We start from the raw sequence: 22,154 nt of genomic DNA, 5'->3' as shown, positions 1-22,154 counted from the left end.
TTAGTTAGTTTCTTCGTTTAACATGGTAGTCTGCTGTACTGCGTAAAAGAAGAAGTCCCATCCAGCCTCCAGCATAGCTACTGCCACTGCACTAAGCTGACCACAATTACGTGTGATTTTGTTAGGGCCATTGCTCCCTGCTCCGAGGACTCAGTGAAGCGCACATAGGCAGTGCAATCGACTCCCATTCCCCAATTCACAGACTTACTTTTGTTTTAAAGTAAAACAAAAGTAAGTAAAATAAAACATGCATTCTGTAGCTTTTGCTTAGTTAGCTTCTTAGTTTAACATGGTAGTCTACTGTACTGCGTAAAAGTCTTCAATTTTATATTTTGCTAGGAAAATGGGGAAACAGGTGTAGAAGTTTATTGAAATGTGCAAACATGCAAGCTTTCTTTATAAATTTTTAAAGTCGTCTTCATGAATAGTTCTCCGGGCTTCTCCAATCTCTTAGAATTTTTGTTGTTTTTTGTTCTGTTCTTTGTCAAGCTGCAACAATCTTGAGATCCGGTTTTTGGGGAGGCCGGTCCATGACTGATCGTGTTGCACTGTGTGTTTTGCTATCCCGTATGGTTTTACTTGCATTGGCAGTGTGTTTGGGATCATTATCACTCTTTGCCTTTCTTACACGTTCAAAATGGTGTTGCATAACTTGATCATTCCACCAATTTCGACAAAATCCACGACACCACTGGCCGAAATGCTGCAGACACATCTCTCCTGACCTCCTCTGTCCATTGCTGCTCACCTGGACCTGTTGTCTTTGGCAACTAAAGAAATACGTCTTTGCTAAGTTATCTGCTATGCGTAGGAACAACACCGCTGCATCCCTCGAGCTGGGTTCTTTTATAACAATTTAATGATTCAGAGATTCGTGTTAAGTTGCTTAACAACTAAACAAAACAAAAAGTTTCTCTGAAAATGCTCAGAAAATCAGAGAAATACCAAAGAAAAAATTTGAAGGACCTTTAGAAAGAATGAAGAACTTCGACTCAATGTAACTTCTAAAAATAAAAAGCAAGTCTGGCTTCTTGGAAGCAAAATATAAAGAAATCAGAACTGAATCTTTATTGTCATTACAGCAATGAAATTGAGGTGCAATTCTCTCAGTGCAAAAGAAGAATAAAAAATAAAATAAAGAATATATATATTTATACATCTATAACAACAAACACAGTTGTTTCTGTATTGCACCACTTGCCAGTGTTGATGTAAATGCCAACGTTATAAAGAGAGAAGCGGTGGCTCAAGATTTTTGCACATGACTATAGGAACAAATTCTTTTTTCTGTGGATTTGTGGTTTCTGTTCATCTCATGAAAAAATTACAAAAAGTAGATTTTATGGATTTGAATTATTAGTCAGATTGTTAAAAACACTGTTTAATGGTGTTGTAGACCAAATAATGAATCTATTAATTATTACAAAAACAACAAATTATTAAAAAAAAGTAGCTGCAGTTCTAATTCTCAGTGTACAGTTTGAGTCATTTAGTTGAAGTTGCTATTTTTCTCTGAGCTAAGCTGTCTAAACCCAGTCACTTGTTCATTGTCACATTCAGTTTTAGACAACCCCCAAACATGTCTGTGTACGAGCTTTATAAAGGGCATCAGTAACGCTTTTATCTTCTCAGTCACAGCAAGTGCTTTTTTTCTTTGTCTGTCTTATTGACCACCCTGCATCTTTCACAGGTGGACAAGATGTCCTGTGGTATCTCCTACTGCTAAGGTCACAGCTGTCATCGCCTCTTTGCTTTCAATTATGATGATGTCCAGGTCTTGGCAGCTCCACCCAGTATCATATGAACTTTGAGTGAACTGAAGGCTAAACATTACTTTTCAGAGTTTAACCTTTTGGGTTTTTTTGTTTGTTTGTTTTTTATCAGGGGCATGTTGGACATTAGCGTTACTGTCTGTTTTTTGCATTTCTCTGTCAGTCAGCCTCTCAGTGATCTAATGACCTAATAAGCACAGCACAACTGGGAGTAGCAATCACTCCGTGCTTTCCATGAAAGATGTTTAGCTTTGCGCAAACATTTTTTCAGGAGGTATAAACCATCACTGACATGCTACAATAAGGGTTCCAGGACATACAATGCACCTTTTTGTCTTTTGTTTCCCCAGCACTGCTCATTGAATTTTAATGATCTGTGCTACAGGTTTTATATTCAATTGTGTCTTTGTATTTCAGACCTCAAGAGCGTCGGCGCAGAGACCTTTCTGGTACAGCAAACAACACACTGTTTTATGAGGGCGGCAGAGGGAATACCACTCTCGGCGCAGGGGATAACAGTACAGATGGCATTCCTCCTAACGTAGAGTTCCCCTTCACTGAAGACAAGAGCACAACAGAGTATTTAGAGATCCCCAATCTGCGGCCCTTCACCGTCTACCGCATTGATATCCATGCGTGCAACGAGGTGGTGGGGAAGTGCAGCGCTGGAGCTTTCGTCTTCTCCAGGACCAAACCTGCAGGTTAGAAACATAGTAAAAAGCCTGCATTCAACTACCTGTTTTCAGTAATGCTGACAAATATAAAGAGAGTGCATTTCTTTTATTTTTTGGATATCGGGCAAAAAACAGTGGAAAAGGTGTATAATGCTGAAAAACACTTGGTCAAACATCTCACACTTAGTTGGGTTAATTGGAAGGAGGTCGGTACCATGAGTGGGTATAAAACAAAGCTGAGCCTTTCGGAAATAAAGGTGGCGAGGGTTAAAATATAAATATAATATAAAAATATAAAATCTCTCAGTTTTCAAATAGATTGAGGATTTAAAATGACTCCAAGTGATTGTGTTGATTTTGTTTTCATTTACACAGCATCCCTGCTGTTTTTGGTAACATAGTGGTGTGGAAAATGGAAAATGAAATGTGCTGGCACCTTTTCTGAAATTAAATATCCTTGTTTATATTAACGTGGTTGTGCCTGTTCCCCCAGTCAAAGCGGATGACATCCCGGGCAAGGTGATTTTTGAGAGGTGTGACAAAATCGAGGGGTGTGTGGTGCTGCACTGGCCAGAGCCCGTTATGCCCAATGGACTCATCTTGATGTATGAGATCAAGTTCCGCCTGGGTAATGAGGTGAGCTGGACTGGGGTAATTATAGCTTATTATCATAGGTCATTTCCTTTTTCAACATTGAAAAGCCTGGAATCCATGACTATCCAAATATTGTAAACAACTGAAAAGGCTCTCAGTGTTTGCTCAGTGAAGGATTCACATGTTTAAAACGTGCACCAGACTCCAATCATGCTCATGCATGCAGGGCTTAAACACTGAGTAAAACCAAAAACAAATGACAAACTCTACACAATAGAAAGCTGATTGGAGGCCATCAAACCTTATTCACCTGAAATAAGAAACAAGAAATCATATTTTTGATTAGATGAGAACATTAACCCGATGGTATGTTTTCTTCCAAGCAGTAACCAGCGTGTGCTTGTTCTCTTCCAGCCTGAGAAGCACAAGTGTGTGTCGCGACAGGATTACCGCCGGTACAAAGGAGCTCGACTAACCAACCTTGGCTCGGGGAACTACTCCGCCCGAGTGCGTGCCACTTCCCCGGCAGGAAACGGCTCCTGGACAGAAAGTGTTTTCTTCTATGTGTCTCCACCTAAACGTAATGAACTTCTCCCTAATTACATGGAATGCAGAGGAATGAAAAATAAATAGGACTTGACACCATCGGTTTTTATCTTCTCTGACAGGTGATGACGGTGTTACGTTGTATGTGGTCATCATAATTCCCATCATTGTGACAATTTTTGTCGCCGGCCTCATCACCATCCTCTTCTATGTGAACAAAAAGAGGCAAGTATCTTTTTGCAGACGCGCTTTTAAAACTGCCTGACAAAAGTTCTTTGATTAAGCTGTTCTGCCTGGCTATGCTCACGAAGCTTAATGATCAGTGTAATGTTAATCAGCGCTAATAGGTGTTGTTTTCATTAACGTTCCCCTGTGGTAAAGAGTAGACTTCCTCTTGAAAATTGCACACAGCATCTGCAATCAGACTTGCCTGCAGGCTAACTGAGTTTGTGTTAACAGGAACAGTGACAGACTGGGGAACGGCGTCCTGTATGCATCAGTCAATCCAGAGTACCTCAGTGCTACTGAGAGTAAGACTGTTGGATATTTGGTCTATTTTTCATTGGGTTTTTTGGGTGGGGTGTTTAAACTCTGATGGTGACCCGCTGTCTCTTGTGCCACACCAGTGTATGTCCCAGATGAGTGGGAGGTAGCAAGGGAGAAGATCACTATGCACAGGGAACTGGGCCAGGGATCCTTCGGCATGGTGTACGAAGGCATCGCAAAGGGAGTAGTGAAGGACGAACCTGAAACGAGAGTGGCCATCAAGACGGTCAATGAGACGGCCAGCATGAGGGAGCGAATTGAGTTTTTGAACGAGGCCTCTGTCATGAAGGAGTTCAACTGTCACCATGTGGTAAGTTGGACGCGTCATCAAATCCTTACCATCTGGCTCATGTGGTTATTAATAATAAACCAGTGTATTGTCATAATGAATCCAGTCACGAGATGAAATTGATCCTCGCAGACGTAGACTCAAGTACGCTGTGGTTGTCTTTATTCCGACAGCTGCAGCATGACTTGCAGTTCAGACTCCAGGATATACTGTATATTCTCACTTCAGTGTGATCACAACATCAGAAACTGCATAACGTGGATGTGTTGTTAAAGCCTTTTTATTAGTCACTGTTTTGTTTTTTTTAAGGATAAAGATCTTTAACAATGCTCCAAGCAACAACAACAAAAAAAACCCCCCACATTTAAATTGCAAATGCAGGATGGAGCTGAACTGTAACCTAGTGTGCTTCTGAGTCAGACAACCTACCTTACTGCCTAGTAATTTATTGCTACTGAATGCACTATGTGGTGGTCTTTAATGTTATCTAGATTTAGTGGAAGCCAAACATTTTATTCTAACAAGAAATCACACAAAACCCAACAGTGAGAAAGTCTAGAGAGACTTTTCCTTTGTGGTTTGCTTTGTGGGAGAATGGTGTTGATCAGTGGAAAATACAAAGTGATTTGAGTCAGGACCACTGTAATAGGTGAATACTCACATGTGCAGTAATTTGGATTTGGTGGCATGGCTCTGTTCTGGGGTATTCTTGGCACGAGTTAGGGTGAACAGCAATATGATCCACCAAAGGCAGGCAGGCAGGTTAAAGGTGCCATAAGAGATTTGTAGAAGTGTAGAAGGGTATCATCAATCTGCTGAATCACAGCTGAACTTGACTTGCCTATTTGAATGAACTCTGTGCTGTTTTTTTTTTTTTATAAAAAAAAAACTTTTTTCAGAGCTTAAAGTTTTGAGCATATTTCATATTTTCCTATGTGAACAAAACCTATTTTGAAGTTATATGTAGCATGTATTTTGGACAGAGTTTTGTTTTATCAGAGCTGACCCCTCTGCACTGCTGTGATTAATGTAGGTGCGGCTGCTTGGCGTGGTCTCTCAGGGACAGCCAACCTTAGTGATTATGGAGCTGATGACTCGCGGAGATCTCAAGAGCCACCTGCGCTCCCTGCGCAAAGAAGTAAGCAACCTGTCCACGTGTGCACACACACACACCTCTGCTCTCTTTCTTAATTTTTACAATTTCTTCTGCCACCCTTATACATCATCCACGCTACGCTTTGTTTCGCTCAGCTGATTAAAGCAGAAAGGCGTGATATGTCGACTGACTGAATAGTGCTTTTCATGGAGTTTCTCTTCTCACCGCCTCTTGCTCTACCGCAGAACACCACCAGCCAGGTCTTACCCCCACTCAAAAAGATGATCCAGATGGCTGGAGAAATCGCAGACGGTATGGCGTACCTAAACGCCAACAAATTTGTCCACAGAGATCTGGCAGCGAGGAACTGCATGGTAGCAGAGGACTTCACTGTGAAGATTGGAGGTAAGTCAAGTTAATATATTGCCTTCAGCCTCCCCCGCTCTGCCGGCCTTGACAAAAAACTGTTTGGATTTCAGTGTCGGACCCAAGCACGTTAATGTAGATGGACAGAGGGGAGGGAAGAGGTGAGAGGGATAGATGAGCTCTCTGGAGCTTCCTCTCCCACACATAATGAGTGATACTTAGTGGCTTCCTCAACTTCTGCTTTCATTTTTTTTTCTCCAGATTTTGGCATGACCAGAGATATTTATGAGACGGACTACTACCGAAAAGGAGGAAAGGGCCTGCTGCCTGTCCGCTGGATGTCTCCAGAGTCACTGAAAGATGGCGTGTTTACTACAATGTCTGATGTCTGGTATGGCAGCAAATCACTCTTACATATACACAAGCCTGCATTAGACTAGGGCTGCCACAAACGATTATTTTGATAGTCAAATAGTCACCGATTATTTTTGCAATTAGTCGACTAATCAGATCATGCATCCATTGGATGTACAGCTTATTGCACCAGCAGCATCTGCTCTTATATAACTATCATTAGCTTACAGTTTTAAGTGTTTAAGGTATGTGCTAACTAAAAATAAAGACAAGATGATAGTTTATTAAATTTTAATGAAATTTGCAGATTGTTTCGGTGAAGTTTAATAAACTCCTTGCTATCTAAAATATAACAGGACAGCGGAGTATTTTCTCGAGCATCTCACATTTCTGATAATCAGTTGTCTGCTTGATGTTTATTCAGCTGTGTAAAAACTATAACTTTAAGCTCAGCCAAACCGATTTACTCAGGAACAAATAAAATACTAAAAAAAAAAGCCAAACAATAACATTTTTAAGTTATCTAAGTCACTTATATATGTTTCACCTGAGTGGGTTTGAAAACGATTTCCGGTGTTCTCACCGGCTCTAGTGAGCCTGTAACTAGGGTTGCCAACCGTCCCTTAAAATACGGAATCGTCCCGTATTTCGAAACAAAAGTACACGTCCCGTATTGAGCTAATAAGGGACGCACTTTGTCCCGTAATACAGTGAGAATCAAAAGTAGTCTATAAATGTTTATGGAATTAACACTCTGTTTGAAAACATAATTCCCAGCCCCTCTCCTGCTTTGTGACCAATGAGCTGACAGCACACTTATGACAATTCGAGTATGACAATTCAGATTACCGCTCATCTCATTGGTCGAGGAAAGGTCGCTTGCGGAGAAAATACCGGAAGACAACAGATGACCACAACAAGAAGCATGGCCAACAGGGGAACAAACGCCGACTCTGCGGTGCAAGTCTCGGATGACAGTACACCTAAAGCTGGGCAAACACTGTGCGATTTTTTTCAGTCACGTTATTCAGCTCCTGCTCAAACTGCACGATTGACTCGCAGGGGTTAGAAGTTCGTATGTCACGATGTACTCTCACACTATACCGCCCGATGCTCTGATGCGACCTGAGTGCTCACACTGTGCCTCCATAACATGAAGGTTATAACAGAAAATCTGTCGCTCGCTCTCTCTGTCTTTCACTCACACAGACACACCACTACCATCAACTTTGCTAAATTGCTAATGAAAAACATTGATCAGGCAGCTGTGATTGAGCAGCAGTGTAAATCCAACTATTTTCACGGTTGTTGTGGTCGTGATAATTTTGTGATGCCACATCGAAAAGGCTCGGATGAGCTTTCCAAAGTTCTACAAGTTGTGCCTCCATCGCTTGTGTCCAGATCACACGCTGCACAGCCGTGCTGCGCCGTCTTTTTCACCAACGTTTACGTTTGCGCGTGAGCAGTGTGAGCGGCTGTGGTGAGACCCTCACGAGTGATTGATGATCGGGAGCTGGTCGTGAGGTGTTAATCACTTCTCGTTACCCCACGTATACTACACGACGCACGATGAAGGCCAAAATCGGTCCGATCACTCAAAAATCGTCTCAAAATGGGCCAAAAACCGCACAGTGTGAGCCCAGCGTTAGAGCAGCAATGTTTGTTCCCCTCAGAGAAAGGGAAGAATGGGAAAAGGAAAACACCTGGCTGGAAAACGTTAATATGGGCATGTGCAGTGAATATCAGCGCTATGTGGCCAGAAGTGTGATAATATAATTTATTTTGTGTAATAAACAACTGCAAGGATAGATGATTACAACAAATAGATGACTAATACATAAAAGTAATACATAGATGAATAATGATGATGAGTTATGATGCGTAATCATGGGAACAAGCGGGTTTACAAACAGGAGCAGCTGATTAGCATTAGAAAAGTTGAAATAATACCTCAACTGAAGCCAATTGTACTAAATGCACTAAATGTGCACTGTTACAAGAATATTTTTCTTTCTATTGTTTTCTATTATTTTAAGTTAAGCAGGACAGAGTGCTTTTAAAGAAAGATTTACTTATATTCTCAAAAGTTAAGCATGACAGGCTTCTGTTTAAGAAAGAGACCTGTTTTATGTGTTAATGTTGTCATTTTGAGCTAAAAATAAATGGCTAAATGATCATTTGTTTCACATGTGTTCATATCACAAAGAATAGAATATGCATCTACTTAAATCAACTTCAGGTCAAATGGTTAAAAAAATAATTTCACACACAAAAAAAGAGCTAGAAAATTCACCACACTGGGAAGGGTGAAGACAACTGGGTCGCCCGGCCCTGGCCACGAGGTGTCCCTTATTTATTTTTCAGGGAGTTGGCAACCCTACCTGTAACCCCGGCTAGCTATCGAGCTAGTGGGTAACAGACGTCTCCGAAAACGTCGGAGCGCTTTTGAAAACATGTGGTGTCTTGATAAACTGAGCCGATATTTGAGGTTTACACAGCTACATTCTCACCTGAAAATATGCTACACGCTTATTTTGTGACCCAGAAAGAATAATAAGAGTAATATTAAAACTAACTAGCTGCTGCCATTGTTGGAAACTGAGCTGGGCTGCGCTATGAATTCTGGGACACAGCTTCTTCTTCTTCTTCGGGGTTTAACGGCAGCTGGCATCCTTGTACATGCAGTGCTGCCATCTTCTGTTTCAGTCCGTTATTACACTCTTAAATCCTACTTATTCCTGCGTCTTTTGGGATCTTACAAAGCTTCAAACGACACGTCGACTATTAAATCAGTCGTCGACGATTTTGATAGTCGACATAATCGTGACTAGTCGACTAATTGTGGCAGCCCTACATTAGACATGTATGAACCTCCTTAAATCCAGAAAGATGCTAAGTTTTCCATAACCACCTCAATATTTTTTTTGCCTTTGTCCTTGTGTATACTCTAAAACAGTTCATGCTGTGGCAAAAAACTAGATAATATATTCTTATGATAATTTTCTACTTTAGTTTTTTTTTTTTTAAATCATGACTACTGTTTCCAAAAGCATCCAAACCTTTGGTTTTCTGGCTGCCTCTTTGGAAATTCCTGGCAAAAAAGTACAGGCCAGGAGTATTCCTCTTCTTCTTTTTTTTCCATTTACTGACAACTCTATTATTCCACTGTTTCGTAGATTCCCAGCCTACAGCACTGCTACTTTTTTTCCTGTGTTTTACTACTGTTTACTAGAACCCCCTGCATGTTTGTTTCCCCAAATGTCACGGGTTAGTCCCTAAGAGTGGGCTTAAACTGCTCCAGATGTCTTTAAATGAGAGGTTGCCGTGCCAGCACAAACACACCTCCACAATTTGTGTACTATATCCTCCCCTTTGATGTTGTAAAGAAGTTTAGTGTAAGATAACCCTGATGTCATCATGAGTAGGTGACTGTTTGAGATCCTGGTGTGCAGTATTGTAATAGGCCTATTTTATTTATTTTGTTTTTAAGTTAAGCATACCATTTGAAAATTTGGCTAGCCAAAGTAGTACAGTAAACAAATATTGTGGTCATCGCAAGGCAGTCTTGAAGTTAAACTGAAGAAATACTTCATGCTGAGGTTTTTCCTGCAGTATTGTAATCATGTAAGCTGTGTTACAACATACTGTGCCACACGTCATGAAGTTAAAATAAGAAGCAGGGTAAATGCTCAGTACCAGCTCTCCGACATCCTGCGCTCATTTTGGATTCTAGTGCAGATTATCTGGGGAACTTAAAGTTGCAATATTTAAAATAGCATTCATCTTTTTGGGGAACTTGTGGACAGATATGAGCTAAGGATACATGACACACTCCAAAAAGAAAAGAAAAAAAAATGAAGCCTGAAATAAAGTCAGCAGTGTCAGCTCAGCTTGTGCGCTGTTAGTACTGCGATCGATGGATGGCAGTGAGAGTATTTCAGTCCAACACGGACAGAACAAAAAGTCAGAAACTATCGGTTAGCCTTAGATTAAATTTGGTTCAGACATTCACTGCACCCAGGAGATGAATCCCACTTACTGCTTTACAGCCACTTTCTCTGCCTTTTCATCTTCCTTCATCACGAGATCAGAATTTTCAATCTTCTAATACATTTTTTAATGACTATATTCCAGTAAATCTCACCAACTTAACACAATAAACTAAGGCACAGAGCACGCCAAATCAGATACCTGCCTAGCATCAGCCTGTCACTGTGAGCGTGTTATCATGCTGACATCAGTTTTTTTCCCTCTTCTGTATATTAAAAGGCATTTATTACCTTTTCTGTATCAGTCAGTCAGGCTGTTTGACATTTACTCCCTCTAAAACCATTACTAGAATATTGCTCTCTGTTTAGGTTGGACATTTATGCACATCTCAAGCACAACAGCTCTCAAACAAGCACCATATGTGGCTCTTATAAAAAAAGGAATATATGAAAAATATGATTTGTACTTATTGTTTGTATGCAAACAGTGCAGCTCAATTTTGAGTGGAGGGAGTTTTATTTGCTTTTATTAGATGGTTAACCAAGTATTACTGGTGAGGCATTTTCAGGTCACCCTGATAACAATTTAGTCACTAACATAATGGATGTCATTTCTTTCAAATTTAGAGCGATGATGTAGGATAGGCTCTTCAAAGTAAAGTTTATTCCTAAGCAATAGAAGAATATGTGTGCTTGATCGATGGTTAAAATAAACGTTTACTGTGGAAGCCGAAAGAGCATCACATAAAATACCACAATATATTACTTGAATATGTTGCCTAATTTTTCTCGCTGCAGGTCATTTGGTGTCGTGCTGTGGGAAATCGCCACCTTAGCTGAACAGCCTTACCAGGGGATGTCCAATGAACAAGTGCTGCGCTTTGTCATGGAGGGAGGACTCTTGGACAAACCTGACAACTGCCCTGACATGCTGTAAGTCTTTCTTTTTTCAAATCTGTGACCCTGCCCTTAAGAACAATAAAACTAAGTAACATCAGCTTGGATTTATGAAGGATATTTTATCCTCTACAGCCGCAGCCACCCATGTCTTCTGTCCTATTAATATTTTGCCCTGTTTTATTTTAAGTTGTGGCTCTGAGTGTGAAGGATATCGTGTGTATAAGTTAAGGTAGAGCCAGGACGAGGGCCGACATTAACGTCACAGGATAAATGTGGTCCGTTGACGACATAGCTTCAGTGGTCAGCTGGCAGTGAGAACCCTGCTCAGCCTTCAGCGCCGGCCCATAGAAGGGATGCCACAATCAGTGTGTGAAAGATGCCCCTCATTCCTACTACGGAGGGAGGTAGTGCCTGTCTGTCAGCGTGGTGGATGAGAAAGTTATCATTATTTAACTTTAAATTAATCAGTCAATCAATCAAACACTTTGGAAGTTAGAGGGGAAAGAAAAGCCCGAGCACAGCCTGCTCGTCGGCATGCAGCGCTGCATACATGCATTTCGATTCTCCGTCTCTGACCTCAATAAGAAGGCATTCTGCTCTCTCCCCTCCCACTCTCCACGGCTGACCTCACCTTAGAAAGAGTGTGAGTAGCAAAAAAAAAGAAAAAAGAAAAAGAGGATCAAGTGTTGTGCAGACACAAACCTCGCGTTTCTATGGCAGCGTGGCTGTTTTGTCCTGATTACAGGAGTGTGTGGATTGTGTTACAGAGGTGGTGGAGTCGGGGCTTAGCAGCACACATGGAAGTCAGGCCACTGTCGATGGTCGCCTCTGCTGTAGTGACTTAATGGAGATTTCCAGAAGATTGCCCAAGTGCAGTGAAGCCAGAGAGTTCATACAAAGACTGAATAGAAAGATACAGAAGAAGTGGAAGTGGGCAGGTTAACACAAACAGGGATGAGTCATATTTCGAGAGCCTTAAATGTCTCCTACTTGTACTGTTTCCTTTGTTTCTCAGGTAGCTTTGGTCACTGATTGTTATTCTCATGTTTCTGTCTAGAGTTTCCCAGAGATAAAAGTTCTTTTCCTCCTTCAGAATTGGAAAATAAATGTGACTAAATTAAACATCATTATTTTTCTGTGGAATATCACTTACACGCTATTATCCGTCAAGGTTTTGCCACGCCGGGGAGGTTGCACGTGTGAAGTTTTTCAGATCTGGCAGGGATTCCTGTTCAGGTTTATTAAGCATTTAGCATAGATGTTTGGAGACTTTTTTGCACTCACACTTGGCCTGAAATTGCATCTGTTTCTGATTTTTATCAAGCTTTGTTGGCCCATCTCTTCTGTGAATATTTGGCTTTATCCAGGCCAGTGAAGATTTTCTTATAATTCTGACACCGACTATCTCATATTTGCTTGTAACCGTCCGTATACAGTATATCGGACAGTGAAGTCAGAATCGGTTTATTGGCCAAGTACGTTAACACACATGAGCTCTCACTATATTTTAATACCGTGCAGATGGCAAATTCGCAGGATAATACAGATACAGACATACAGCCAAGCAAAGATATCGAATCAGCCAGAGCAAATAAAGAAAAACAGAAACAAAAAAGCAGACCCTAGGCAAACCATCCGAGCCGCCATCTCAGTAACTTAATAGCTGCTGCTCAGCTGTATTTATACAGCACATTTGGTGCACTCAAATTTGAATGTGAAGTGATTCGGGGGAAAAAAAAAAAAAAAACCACAGCTAAAGAACAAGTGGAGTTTTAATGCAGTGCAAGTAAAGCTCATGTAATCTGTTTTGTGTTGCTCACAGGTCCAATGTTAGTCAGTTTAGCCAAAGCATGTGGCCTGTGGGTCACGATTGGCAGGATGCTGACAAGAAGTCAGGATTTACAGTGTTTGTTTTCTAAATTTGCATCAAGAAGCCTCGTGCGAGACGGTGTCGGAAGTTTGCAGCAGACGGGTTACTCTGGTGCATCGGCCTTACTTCCAAGCGCCGTGCGCCTTTTTCACGGGAGGTCCTTGCTTGCCCGAGCTCGGACATCTGAACGTCAACTTTGAGACACTTCCTGCACATGTGCAAAACAAGTCTGAGCCGCCCCCTGCTGCTTCAGAGCATGAAGCGAGGCACGTGCTTAAGAAAGCTTTACCCATAATTCCTCTGGCGCGGAGAGGAGCTGGCACCCAGCTGCAGAGGTTATTCTAGATGGCAAAGAGACCACTAGGAAAAACAAGACAGAGGGAACAGCAAGAACGGAGCAGCGATGGCCAAGGTGTTTATGTCAGCGGGCCTTAGAGAGTATTCTGAGCTTGTTTGTGTATAATTGGAGCTGTGGTGTGCGGTCCAGCACCACACAAAACTGTAATAATTCTCCCGTTTATGATGTTGTTTTGACATTCCCAAAGCTCGGTTGCTGGCCTGGCACAGTAACCTTAAGTATGATTTACTGTTCTGCTGAGTGCATGCTACATTTCTGATCTTACTGTATTTGTTGTTAAAAAGAAAAAACAAACGGAACCCCCAAAATAGAAGGAAAAAAAAAAAACGGCAAAATTTCAAAACAATTGAACTGGCATAAAAATAGTTTGTGGATTTACTTACTATATTATTGCCACTGAAAGCCTTGTAGCTTGCAGCAACTTTGGAACGCGCGCACATATATTTAGTCTTTTGGCCACAGTCTTACAGGGTTTTAATTATATAATTTTACGGGACAGTACTTAAAGAGAAGGCATGCTCACCAAGATTACCTGCCAACAAACCTGCTTCGAATTAATGAGCAGCTACAAGTGGTAAGGACGGGTATTTACAATAACTACATCCTTTTTTCCCCTCTTTTTTTTTTAAAGAAAAAACTGAAGCATAAAATCTAGTGTAGCACACTTTACCAACGCTGATATTACAGTCTCTGTTCTTTCTTCATGATCAGTGTTATGAACTGAGATGTAGTGCCAAAAAGCCCTAAAGGGGCCTTCAGTTTCTCCTGCCACCTGCTGGACAGAAACAAGACTTACAGGGCCACATGCTGTTTTCATCCCTCCTGTCCTTACCGGTTGTAAAGTTTGCTGATATGTTGCAGTTTAAGAAGTTTCTGTTTGTCAGTTCAAGCTGGTGTGTGAGAAATGTTTACACAGAAATGACAAAAATGATGATTTTGTCATTTATCTTTCAGGTTTGAACTGATGCGAATGTGCTGGCAGTATAACCCTAAGATGCGTCCGTCCTTCTTGGAGATCATCAGCAGCATCAAAGACGAACTGGATCCTCCCTTCAGGGAAGTGAGCTTCTTCTACAGCGAGGAGAACAAGCCGCCGGACACAGAGGAGCTGGACATGGAGGTAGAAAACATGGAGAACATTCCACTGGACCCTTCATCCGTGAGGCAGCCGTCGACTGCTGTCATTTCCTCGTCTGGGTGTGCAGGAGGCATGTCTCCTCCTTCTACGCATCAGTTATCCCCCATGCAAGGCCCGAGTACGCCATTACTGGGACCTGTTTCTAACTCTCCTCCCGGCCCACTTGCTTCAGCCTTGGCGTCTCCAGGACTAGCCTTGGACAAGCACTCAGGACATGCTTCGGCCAACGGGCCTGTCGTGGTGCTGCGGCCCAGTTTTGATGAGATACAACCCTATGCACACATGAACGGGGTCAGAAAGAACGAACGGGCGCTACCACTGCCCCAGTCATCAGCCTGCTGATATCAGACCAGCCCTCTCCTCCTTCCCCTTTTACACAGGGTATCACAGACCTCTCATCTGTCTCTTAAGGAGGGATGGATGAGGTAAGAAATTGCTTTCTTCTACTGTTTGCCAGTAGATGGTCTCTCCACTCTTAAGGTCAAACATAAACTCGGAAGAAATGGAAAACAAGATAGCACAGAGCAATTGGTGGCTCAAGCTCAACACTGGGAAACTCCATCCTGCGCAGCCTGTATCTGAGTCTTTGTTATGTAAGAGTCCTTAAAGAAGGAAAACGATACAGGCATGTATCCTGACTTACAGATTTACACATGAACTTTAAGAAAATCTTCTTTTTTTTTTAAAGCATATCTGCCAGCAAAACCAACAGAAGAGCACTTTTTCCTCACGATTTCAGAGGTGATGTGATGGATATTCAAGTGTGTATTTATACACATAATACATAATACAGCATAGCTCCATTTCTAAAATTACTTTCCATCAAAATGACTGTATTCACATGAGCAGACTGCCTCATGTTGCGTGAGGATTAGAAAGGTTCCAACTTTTCTGATCCTCTAAGATCTTTTTTTTTTCATTTTATTTTACTGTTGATGTTTCTATGGGATTTTGTCCTGTGTAGGTCAGAATGGTAGAGGAAGATCTATTTTCTGCCAGACTATTGCCAAATCATGCTTTCTCTTCAGTTTCCTAAAAGGTGTCCCTTCTTACTGACGATTGTGGTTCAGAGTTGTCTGTGTGAAAGATAATGCCAAGATTGCCTGGCTGTTTTCAGTCTTCATGTTTATCTGTCACTGCTCCTGGAGCAGCTGTGTGTAGGAGTTTGCTGCCTTCACCATTGGTTATCACTTATTTTCTATGTTTAACGCAGATTTTACTGGTTCCATCTCAAAACTGAGGACTGGCTGACTTGTTCTCAGCCCATGTAATAATTTTTCTCTTTTTCTGTGTGCACACCAATCACATGGCGGCACAGTGGTATAGTGGTAAGAGCTGTCGCCTCACAAAGTAGAAGGTTCTGTGTTCAAACGCTGGCTGCAGACACTGTGTGGAGTTGACATGTTTTCCCTGTGCCTCTGTGGGTTCTCTCCAGGTACTCTGGCTTCTTCCCACAGTCCAAAGACGTACATGTTAGGTCAATTGGTGTTTCTAAATTGGCCACGGATGTCTGCTACAGCCTGCATCCATGGCTATTTAAAATGTGACTGAGTGGTCAGCAAGACTAATAAAGCACTAAATATGTGAGAGCATTACAAACACCTGACAGATTTTCAGAAAAAGAGAAAAGCCGTGGTGCTGATTGGCTAATCAAAAGTTTGCTTGCCCACCTACATGCCCTTCATTACTTTCATCTTTCAAACATCTGAGGGAAGAAGGCATGTGATTGAAGCACAGCCAACTCTGAGTCACAGCCTCTGTCTTTGTTTAATTTATTTAAAAAAAGAAAAAAGAAAAAAAAAAAGACTGAAAACATCAAAGCATCAGAAGGTCGCACTTCAAATGAGCAAATCACTGAACTTTATACTTTACGAATACAACTCTGGCTCCACTTTGACTTCTTCTAACCTTTTTTTTCTGAGATTTTCAATTGTGCATTTCACAGTGGGAGGTGAACATGGTTCGCCGGCACTGCTGTACCGAATACAACGCAAGAGACAGAAAATGAGGTGATTTTAGTAGCCTAGAGACAGCTTTCAAGTCACAGGTGGTCTCTTTTTAGAACAGTCAATAGTTTATCTACATTTCAAACACATATAAAGGTCTTACAGTTGTATTTTTGACTGCAGGATCGTTTTTATACACTCATTGGTTTTTGTCACTTTTTTAAAACCTTTTTACGGTTAAAAAATGTTTGCCTCTATGTCTGTACAGAACAAAGCTGCTATTTTATTCTTTTCCTCTTTTGGATGATATATATATATATATATATATATATATATATATATATATATATCATCCAATATATATATAAAGAAATCCTTCAGGTTTGGTATTTTATGGTCTCCACAACAGTCCATTTCTAATACCCTTAAACTGTTCAGAAAATATCCAATTTAAATCACAAAACGTGACCCCCGAAAGGTTTTCTGCAACACTACATTTTGTTAATTGCCTTTTCTTTTTATGAAATGTTTCTTTCTCTATTTCTGGATGTCTATATTATTATTATTATTATTATTAATGTTATTATTATTTAGAACGGACACCTTGGCTCAGTCTGTGAGCAGAGCGTGTACTTTCTGCATCCCTTTTTTTGTACTTTATTGTCTAGCACTGCGCCTGGCATTGGCCACTAGGTGCGACTCGATCTCAGGTCAAAGTTAAGGCTTTGCTTTCTCCACACATTCTCACAACATCATCCTGTACTTGCTTCACCATTTCCTCCTCCTTTCCTGCTCCTGATCATCATGACCCCCCCCCCCTTCTGAAGTCAGGATAAGTTCCAGTATACGAGATATTTACCAGATCTGGTATTTTAACCCATCCACGTCCTGCCTCGTTTTTTTCCGAATAGATAGGGCTAAATTAAGTTGTCTCGTTTGCCTTAATATATGCCAACCATCTTTTAACCGTTTCACTTCTACTCCCTCCTCTAGCTCAGTGTTCCCTCTGCTGATTTCCTTTCTTCAGACTTATTGTTTAATCTTCACGACGACTGCTTCTTAAAACCAAATAAAGGATGGGTTAAAATCCAGGGAAGGGAACGCATTTCAATGTCACGAATGGCTGAATACTGAAAGTGTTTTGAAGGATTTCTGCTCATGTTACCTGGTGATTCCCCTTCCCCTTCTTTTATTTTATTTTTTTCTGTAGAAATGTTATTTATTTCTTCTTCTTTTTTTTTTTCCTTTTGTGATATCAGTTTAAATCACTGTATAAATGCCCCATGATTCAGTATAAAGTTGGATTTTTTTGTATGCATTTTCTTTGGTGTCATGACTGGGGGACTTAAAACCTTTTCTTTTTTCCCCCCCTTTAAGTATATCTACCTCACTCTTTTTAAATATATGTATGCGTATGGAAAACAAATACATCTCACTCTTTCTCGTTTTTTTTTTAAACCCCCACAGGGATCTAGATAAACCTCACGAAGCGGACTAACACAGGAGATGGAATGGAAGTGTTGTTAAGTTACCCCGGCCATTTCTGGCCCAGCGGGTTAAAGCTTTTAGAAAAAAAAAGGCCCGCGCGTTTGCTCAAATTGAACAGCAGCCGTTAGTACGGTGTAGTTTTGCTCTCAATGTTAAATGTAAATGAGTATTTATGTGAGGACATCGATCTACACTGTATTTTAACCGAGGCAGGTGCAGTACATGATAAGACAGGAGGCCAGGGCTCAACACCACACATTCCATCTCCAAACATAAATGTCACAACCTCAAATCCTCAAAAGACAAAAACTTTTAATTTTTCCTCTTCTAAAATGCTTTTATATAAAAGTCTAAAATAAAAAATGTATATACATACATATATATATAGATAGATATAAAACGGGAAATATTTAAAAAGGGAAACTTTTTCATCACCTCCAATAAAACAATTTGACCTGCAGCCTGTGATGCTGCGAGCATACGGTGCAACTCCACCTCTCACTTTATTCCAAGCAAACAGATGGCATTCACTTTTTCAGAACAACAACAACAAAAACTAGATAGCTGTGAACTTTCCATAATATGGGGAAAGCAGCCTCCTACGTATTTCTAACTTCTGTAGGAACCCCTAAATCAATGATTTCCACGTTGGAATCACAAGAGCAGTAAAACAGTGTCATTTTCTACCCTTATAAACTCTTCGTGGTTATGTGAATGTCATCATCCCCCTTCCCCTTCCTTCCCAGTCTGAATGCCAAGACATTCTGACCCCAGCGTTCATTTCCACTCTCGTTATCGGTGCCACTCCCTCACTGTCCGTTCAGAGTTGTTTTGCTCTATCAAAAGTCAAGTCTGCAACCCCCGTTTTTTTTGTCTGGCCCGTTGTAACTGATACTTACAGTAATGCTGCTGGTTCAGTCACCTCAGTAGATCTTATTTTGTCACCACAAAATAGGAGGGGAAAAAAAGAGAGAGAACAAGCGTGAAAAGGTGGCAAAGTAGCTTTTACATCTCAAAGCGTCTCATTAAAAAACAAAAACAAAAGAAACCTCAGTGCTACTTTTTAACTCGCAGTGGCTACTTGGCGAGCGTTAACTCAGTGCAAGGGCTGATGGGCTGGGAACATTAGATAATTTGCATTTATATGAATACCCAAAAGCAATAAGAAAAGAAAATGGGATCACAGATAGGCAACCAGGTAACTTCTAATGTGAAATTTGGGTGCTCAATTAAAGTTCTTGGTAAATAAAAAAAATAGATAAAACTGTCTGATTGCTGTTTAATATCACAACGGTTTAAAAATCACCACTGACAAGCAAACAGCTTAGGTAGTTACTTAACATATCTATGCATTTCTGTTTTTGTTTTTTTGCTGTATTATGGTATATGTCAACTTTCCAGTTCTGAGAGTAGACACTGATCTGTTCTGAGGTGAATAGCTGTTGAATAACTAGTTACCATTAGATCACGAACCTGTCAAAGCTTACAACATTTACAATGAACTCGTGGACATGTATAGGACAGGGATGTTGCGTAGATTTACGGGTAGTCACGGTGAAGAGTAATCATGGTTAGAAAAAGACGATAGTTTACAGCTTCACGCGATACTTTTTTTTTTTTTGCGTTACCTTAGGCTTAAACAGCATAAATATACACTACAGTTTAGTCGTCTGTCAACATTTCAATTCTTCAGAATGTTCTTCATGCAAATGTCAGGTTTATGGAGAATGCATCAGTGCATTTAAACTGCAATAATAAGTTTGAGGTTCATCATCATCCTGCGCCTCTGTTTTTAATGATTTGCATTCCTGTACCTTCTGAGGGGCCTTGGTCTACTACTACTATTATTTTATTATGATGCTTTCACAAAATCTGTGTGTTCATTAGATTGGGGAAAGAAATAATCAAAACGAAAAATCACTAGACTGTCTTCTTTCAAGCTCTATATCTGAGGCCTCAAAGTTTTTCACACCTATAGCTGAGATGGTGTATTTTTTAAAACACCTTCTCTGAATATGTATCTGAGAATTTCTTGTATTTTCTTTCTCTTTTTTTTTTTTGCTGAAATTTTGAATAAATAAATGAATGAGAACTACGAATGCCTGCTATATTTAATTTTCCATTCACACCAATCAGTGGGTATCTGCTATGGATCACGATCTACCTCATTGACACAAAAGGGGGATCTCTTGTTTTTGAATGCTCCTCCAGCTGTTCCAGGATCTTCTGAATGAGGGCTTGCAGCAGAGGCACCAGTCTGTCAGCTGAGGCCAAGGTACCAGATGTGGGTATATGGATGAGGGCTGCTCTCCCCTGACCATGATACAGTGAGCAGTAATATGCAAAATCGCACAGGTACCTAAAAAGAAGAAATCAGCCATTATCTCATATTCAAGAGTGACTCTTGATCGTGCTGGAACACTTGCCTACCTGCCAGCATCTCTTGAATAAACTACATTCATCCCTGCTTGTCTGAAGTGCTTTGAGACTGCCCTCATGTTAATGACTGACTCCAGCTTCTGTGCCCCCCCTTCGACGCAGCAGCGAGTCTCTGGACAGTAGCCGCAGACATCTCGGTCTCTGTAGCCAGTGTTCTTCCCCGTTTGCTCCAAAATCACCACACTGGAGCCTCTGGCCAAACCCAGATGTACAGCAAACTGAAGTAAATGCACACAAACACAAGAGTGAGTTATTCACCTTGTGGTGGGATTTCTTTATTATTTATTTTTCATATTTGGAAGAAGCACAATAAACATTTTGGAAATCTATTGACAGAATTAAGTTTTAAACTAATAAGGTGATCAGTCTACAAGTCACATTTCGCTTTATTTTTACCTTTGGGTTAAGAGTGTGCCAGAGCTCACCAATAACTTTCTGGGTTTTCAAGTAACTCACTGGTAACTCCCTCACATGGACGTCAACATTCTCCCCCAGTCCGATCAGTTTCAACCCCTGCAATCATTTTTCAAATGAGTTATTTTCAGACTCAGTCAGCCGGTGGCGTTGATCGTTATTACCTTGGCGGCTTCCCAGCTGGTGTTGGTCAAGAACTGTCGAAAAGGTCCAAAACCTTAAAAGTAAATCGAATTTGCCAATTCAAAATAAAAGTCGGTCCGGTGCGATTATGGAGGACATGAACATTTACAGTTTACCTGTAACGACCACAGTTTCGCTTTTATTCATAGCCGAACCGAGATTGCAGCGCCTGTAACGGCAGTTCAGGGATTTCATGCAAGGATACTAAAACGTAGATAGATTTTCTTTAGCTTTCGCTATTCGTTTACTGTCCGCTTGGGGGCGCTCATCTCTGATAAATGTGATGCCCCTGTGAGGGTGATGCATTCAGGTGTCTCAGGAAAGTTATGCCATCCACAAATCATATTGAACTTAAAACAGCGAGACAGACTAGCATTTGTACTCTCAATAACACTTGCAGGCAATTTAGAATCACCAAAAGTCACCAACCCCACTAAGTGCATGTCTTTGGACTATGGGAGGAATCTGAAGAGAACATGAACAAGACCTTCTTGCTGTGAGGAAACAGAGCTACCCACTGCGCCACTGTGTGTACGTTGTATTTATCCATATTAACTACTTTCTTGCACAATCTCAGTTTACCTTTTACTTTCCTTCAACTTAACCTTAAATCGCTGTTGGATATATTTAAAGTTCTTGCACTCTCACAGAATCAAGCCATCACTATGTTCTGCCTCTGGCACATTTACTTTAACTTGTGTTTATTTATTGTAGGATGTTCTATTTTTAAATATTTACCCTGGTGCTGTAACACAATAACTTCCCATGCAGGGTGAAGAATCTATCGGTCTATTATGGCAAGTAAACAACAAAGGCAAGCACTTCATTGAAAGAGTAAATCTTCTGAATTAAAAAGTATTAGGGTAAAAAAGATTCAATTAAAATTAAAAAAGCAAAATGAAAAAGCAAATTTACCAAATCTGCAAACTAGACGCTTACGACATCAGTGGGAATATATTTTAAGTGTAACACACATTCTAAATAATATATATTTATACATTCTAATATGGAGCTATATTATAGCTGCAGTTAAATGTAGACTGGCTTTTACATGTGGGAGAAAAAGCCAAAAGGTAAATGTAGCCAAAACCAATATACTGTGTTTAAACCTCAATTATTATCATTTTTTAACTCGTGTACGTTTCTTTTTAGCTTGTCCTTTCTTTTATTTATAGTTGCGGTGAGTTTAGCA

At 40.6% G+C, this 22,154-nt stretch overlaps 2 protein-coding genes across 3 annotated transcripts in view; one reads left to right on the top strand and one right to left on the bottom strand.

Annotated features, from left to right (window-relative positions):
• Positions 1–20,021, top strand: part of igf1ra (insulin-like growth factor 1a receptor) — an 80,203-nt gene extending 60,182 nt beyond the window's left edge. Inside the window, exons 11-21 of the mRNA XM_026176023.2 lie at positions 2,190–2,473; positions 2,940–3,082; positions 3,455–3,620; positions 3,709–3,811; positions 4,046–4,116; positions 4,213–4,442; positions 5,455–5,559; positions 5,763–5,922; positions 6,145–6,274; positions 11,025–11,159; positions 14,309–20,021. Of these exons, the coding sequence (XP_026031808.2) occupies positions 2,190–2,473; positions 2,940–3,082; positions 3,455–3,620; positions 3,709–3,811; positions 4,046–4,116; positions 4,213–4,442; positions 5,455–5,559; positions 5,763–5,922; positions 6,145–6,274; positions 11,025–11,159; positions 14,309–14,834 (2,053 nt within the window). The 3' untranslated portion in view covers positions 14,835–20,021. The remainder of the gene's footprint in view (positions 1–2,189; positions 2,474–2,939; positions 3,083–3,454; positions 3,621–3,708; positions 3,812–4,045; positions 4,117–4,212; positions 4,443–5,454; positions 5,560–5,762; positions 5,923–6,144; positions 6,275–11,024; positions 11,160–14,308) is intronic.
• pgpep1l (pyroglutamyl-peptidase I like) lies at positions 1,044–22,153 on the bottom strand. Of its 2 annotated transcripts, XR_013910614.1 has the most exons (8): positions 21,079–22,153; positions 20,944–20,996; positions 20,762–20,878; positions 20,357–20,583; positions 20,091–20,285; positions 18,826–18,858; positions 11,829–12,027; positions 1,044–2,467 (listed from the first exon to the last, which is right to left on the bottom strand). XR_013910614.1 is itself a non-coding variant. In XM_080304708.1 (7 exons), exons 1-7 carry the CDS (start codon positions 21,155–21,157, stop codon positions 11,931–11,933), a joined length of 801 nt encoding a protein of 266 aa, XP_080160834.1. In that variant the 5' UTR covers positions 21,158–22,153; the 3' UTR covers positions 11,159–11,930. The 2 variants fall into 2 exon arrangements, 1 of the variants encoding a protein (XP_080160834.1); XM_080304708.1 differs by lacking the exon at positions 1,044–2,467 and having other exon boundaries at positions 11,159–12,027.
• Position 22,154: the final 1 nt, after the last annotated feature.

Source organism: Astatotilapia calliptera, chromosome 7, assembly GCF_964374335.1.
Source record: "Astatotilapia calliptera chromosome 7, fAstCal68.1, whole genome shotgun sequence".
In the NCBI taxonomy this organism is placed as follows: domain Eukaryota; kingdom Metazoa; phylum Chordata; class Actinopteri; order Cichliformes; family Cichlidae; genus Astatotilapia; species Astatotilapia calliptera.
Note: the sequence above shows the minus strand (reverse complement) of the source record. Positions and strands in the feature narration are given on the sequence as shown.

Excerpts from the sequence above, each read along its gene's own strand:
- pgpep1l (XM_080304708.1), bottom strand. The coding sequence starts at position 21,157 with ATGAAATCCCTGAACTGCCGTTACAGGCGCTGCAATCTCGGTTCGGCT. Across the intron at positions 20,879-20,943 it reads CCAGCTGGGAAGCCGCCAAG|GGGTTGAAACTGATCGGACT; the intron begins GTAATAACGATC and ends AAATGATTGCAG. Across the intron at positions 20,286-20,356 it reads TATTCAAGAGATGCTGGCAG|GTACCTGTGCGATTTTGCAT; the intron begins GTAGGCAAGTGT and ends TCTTCTTTTTAG.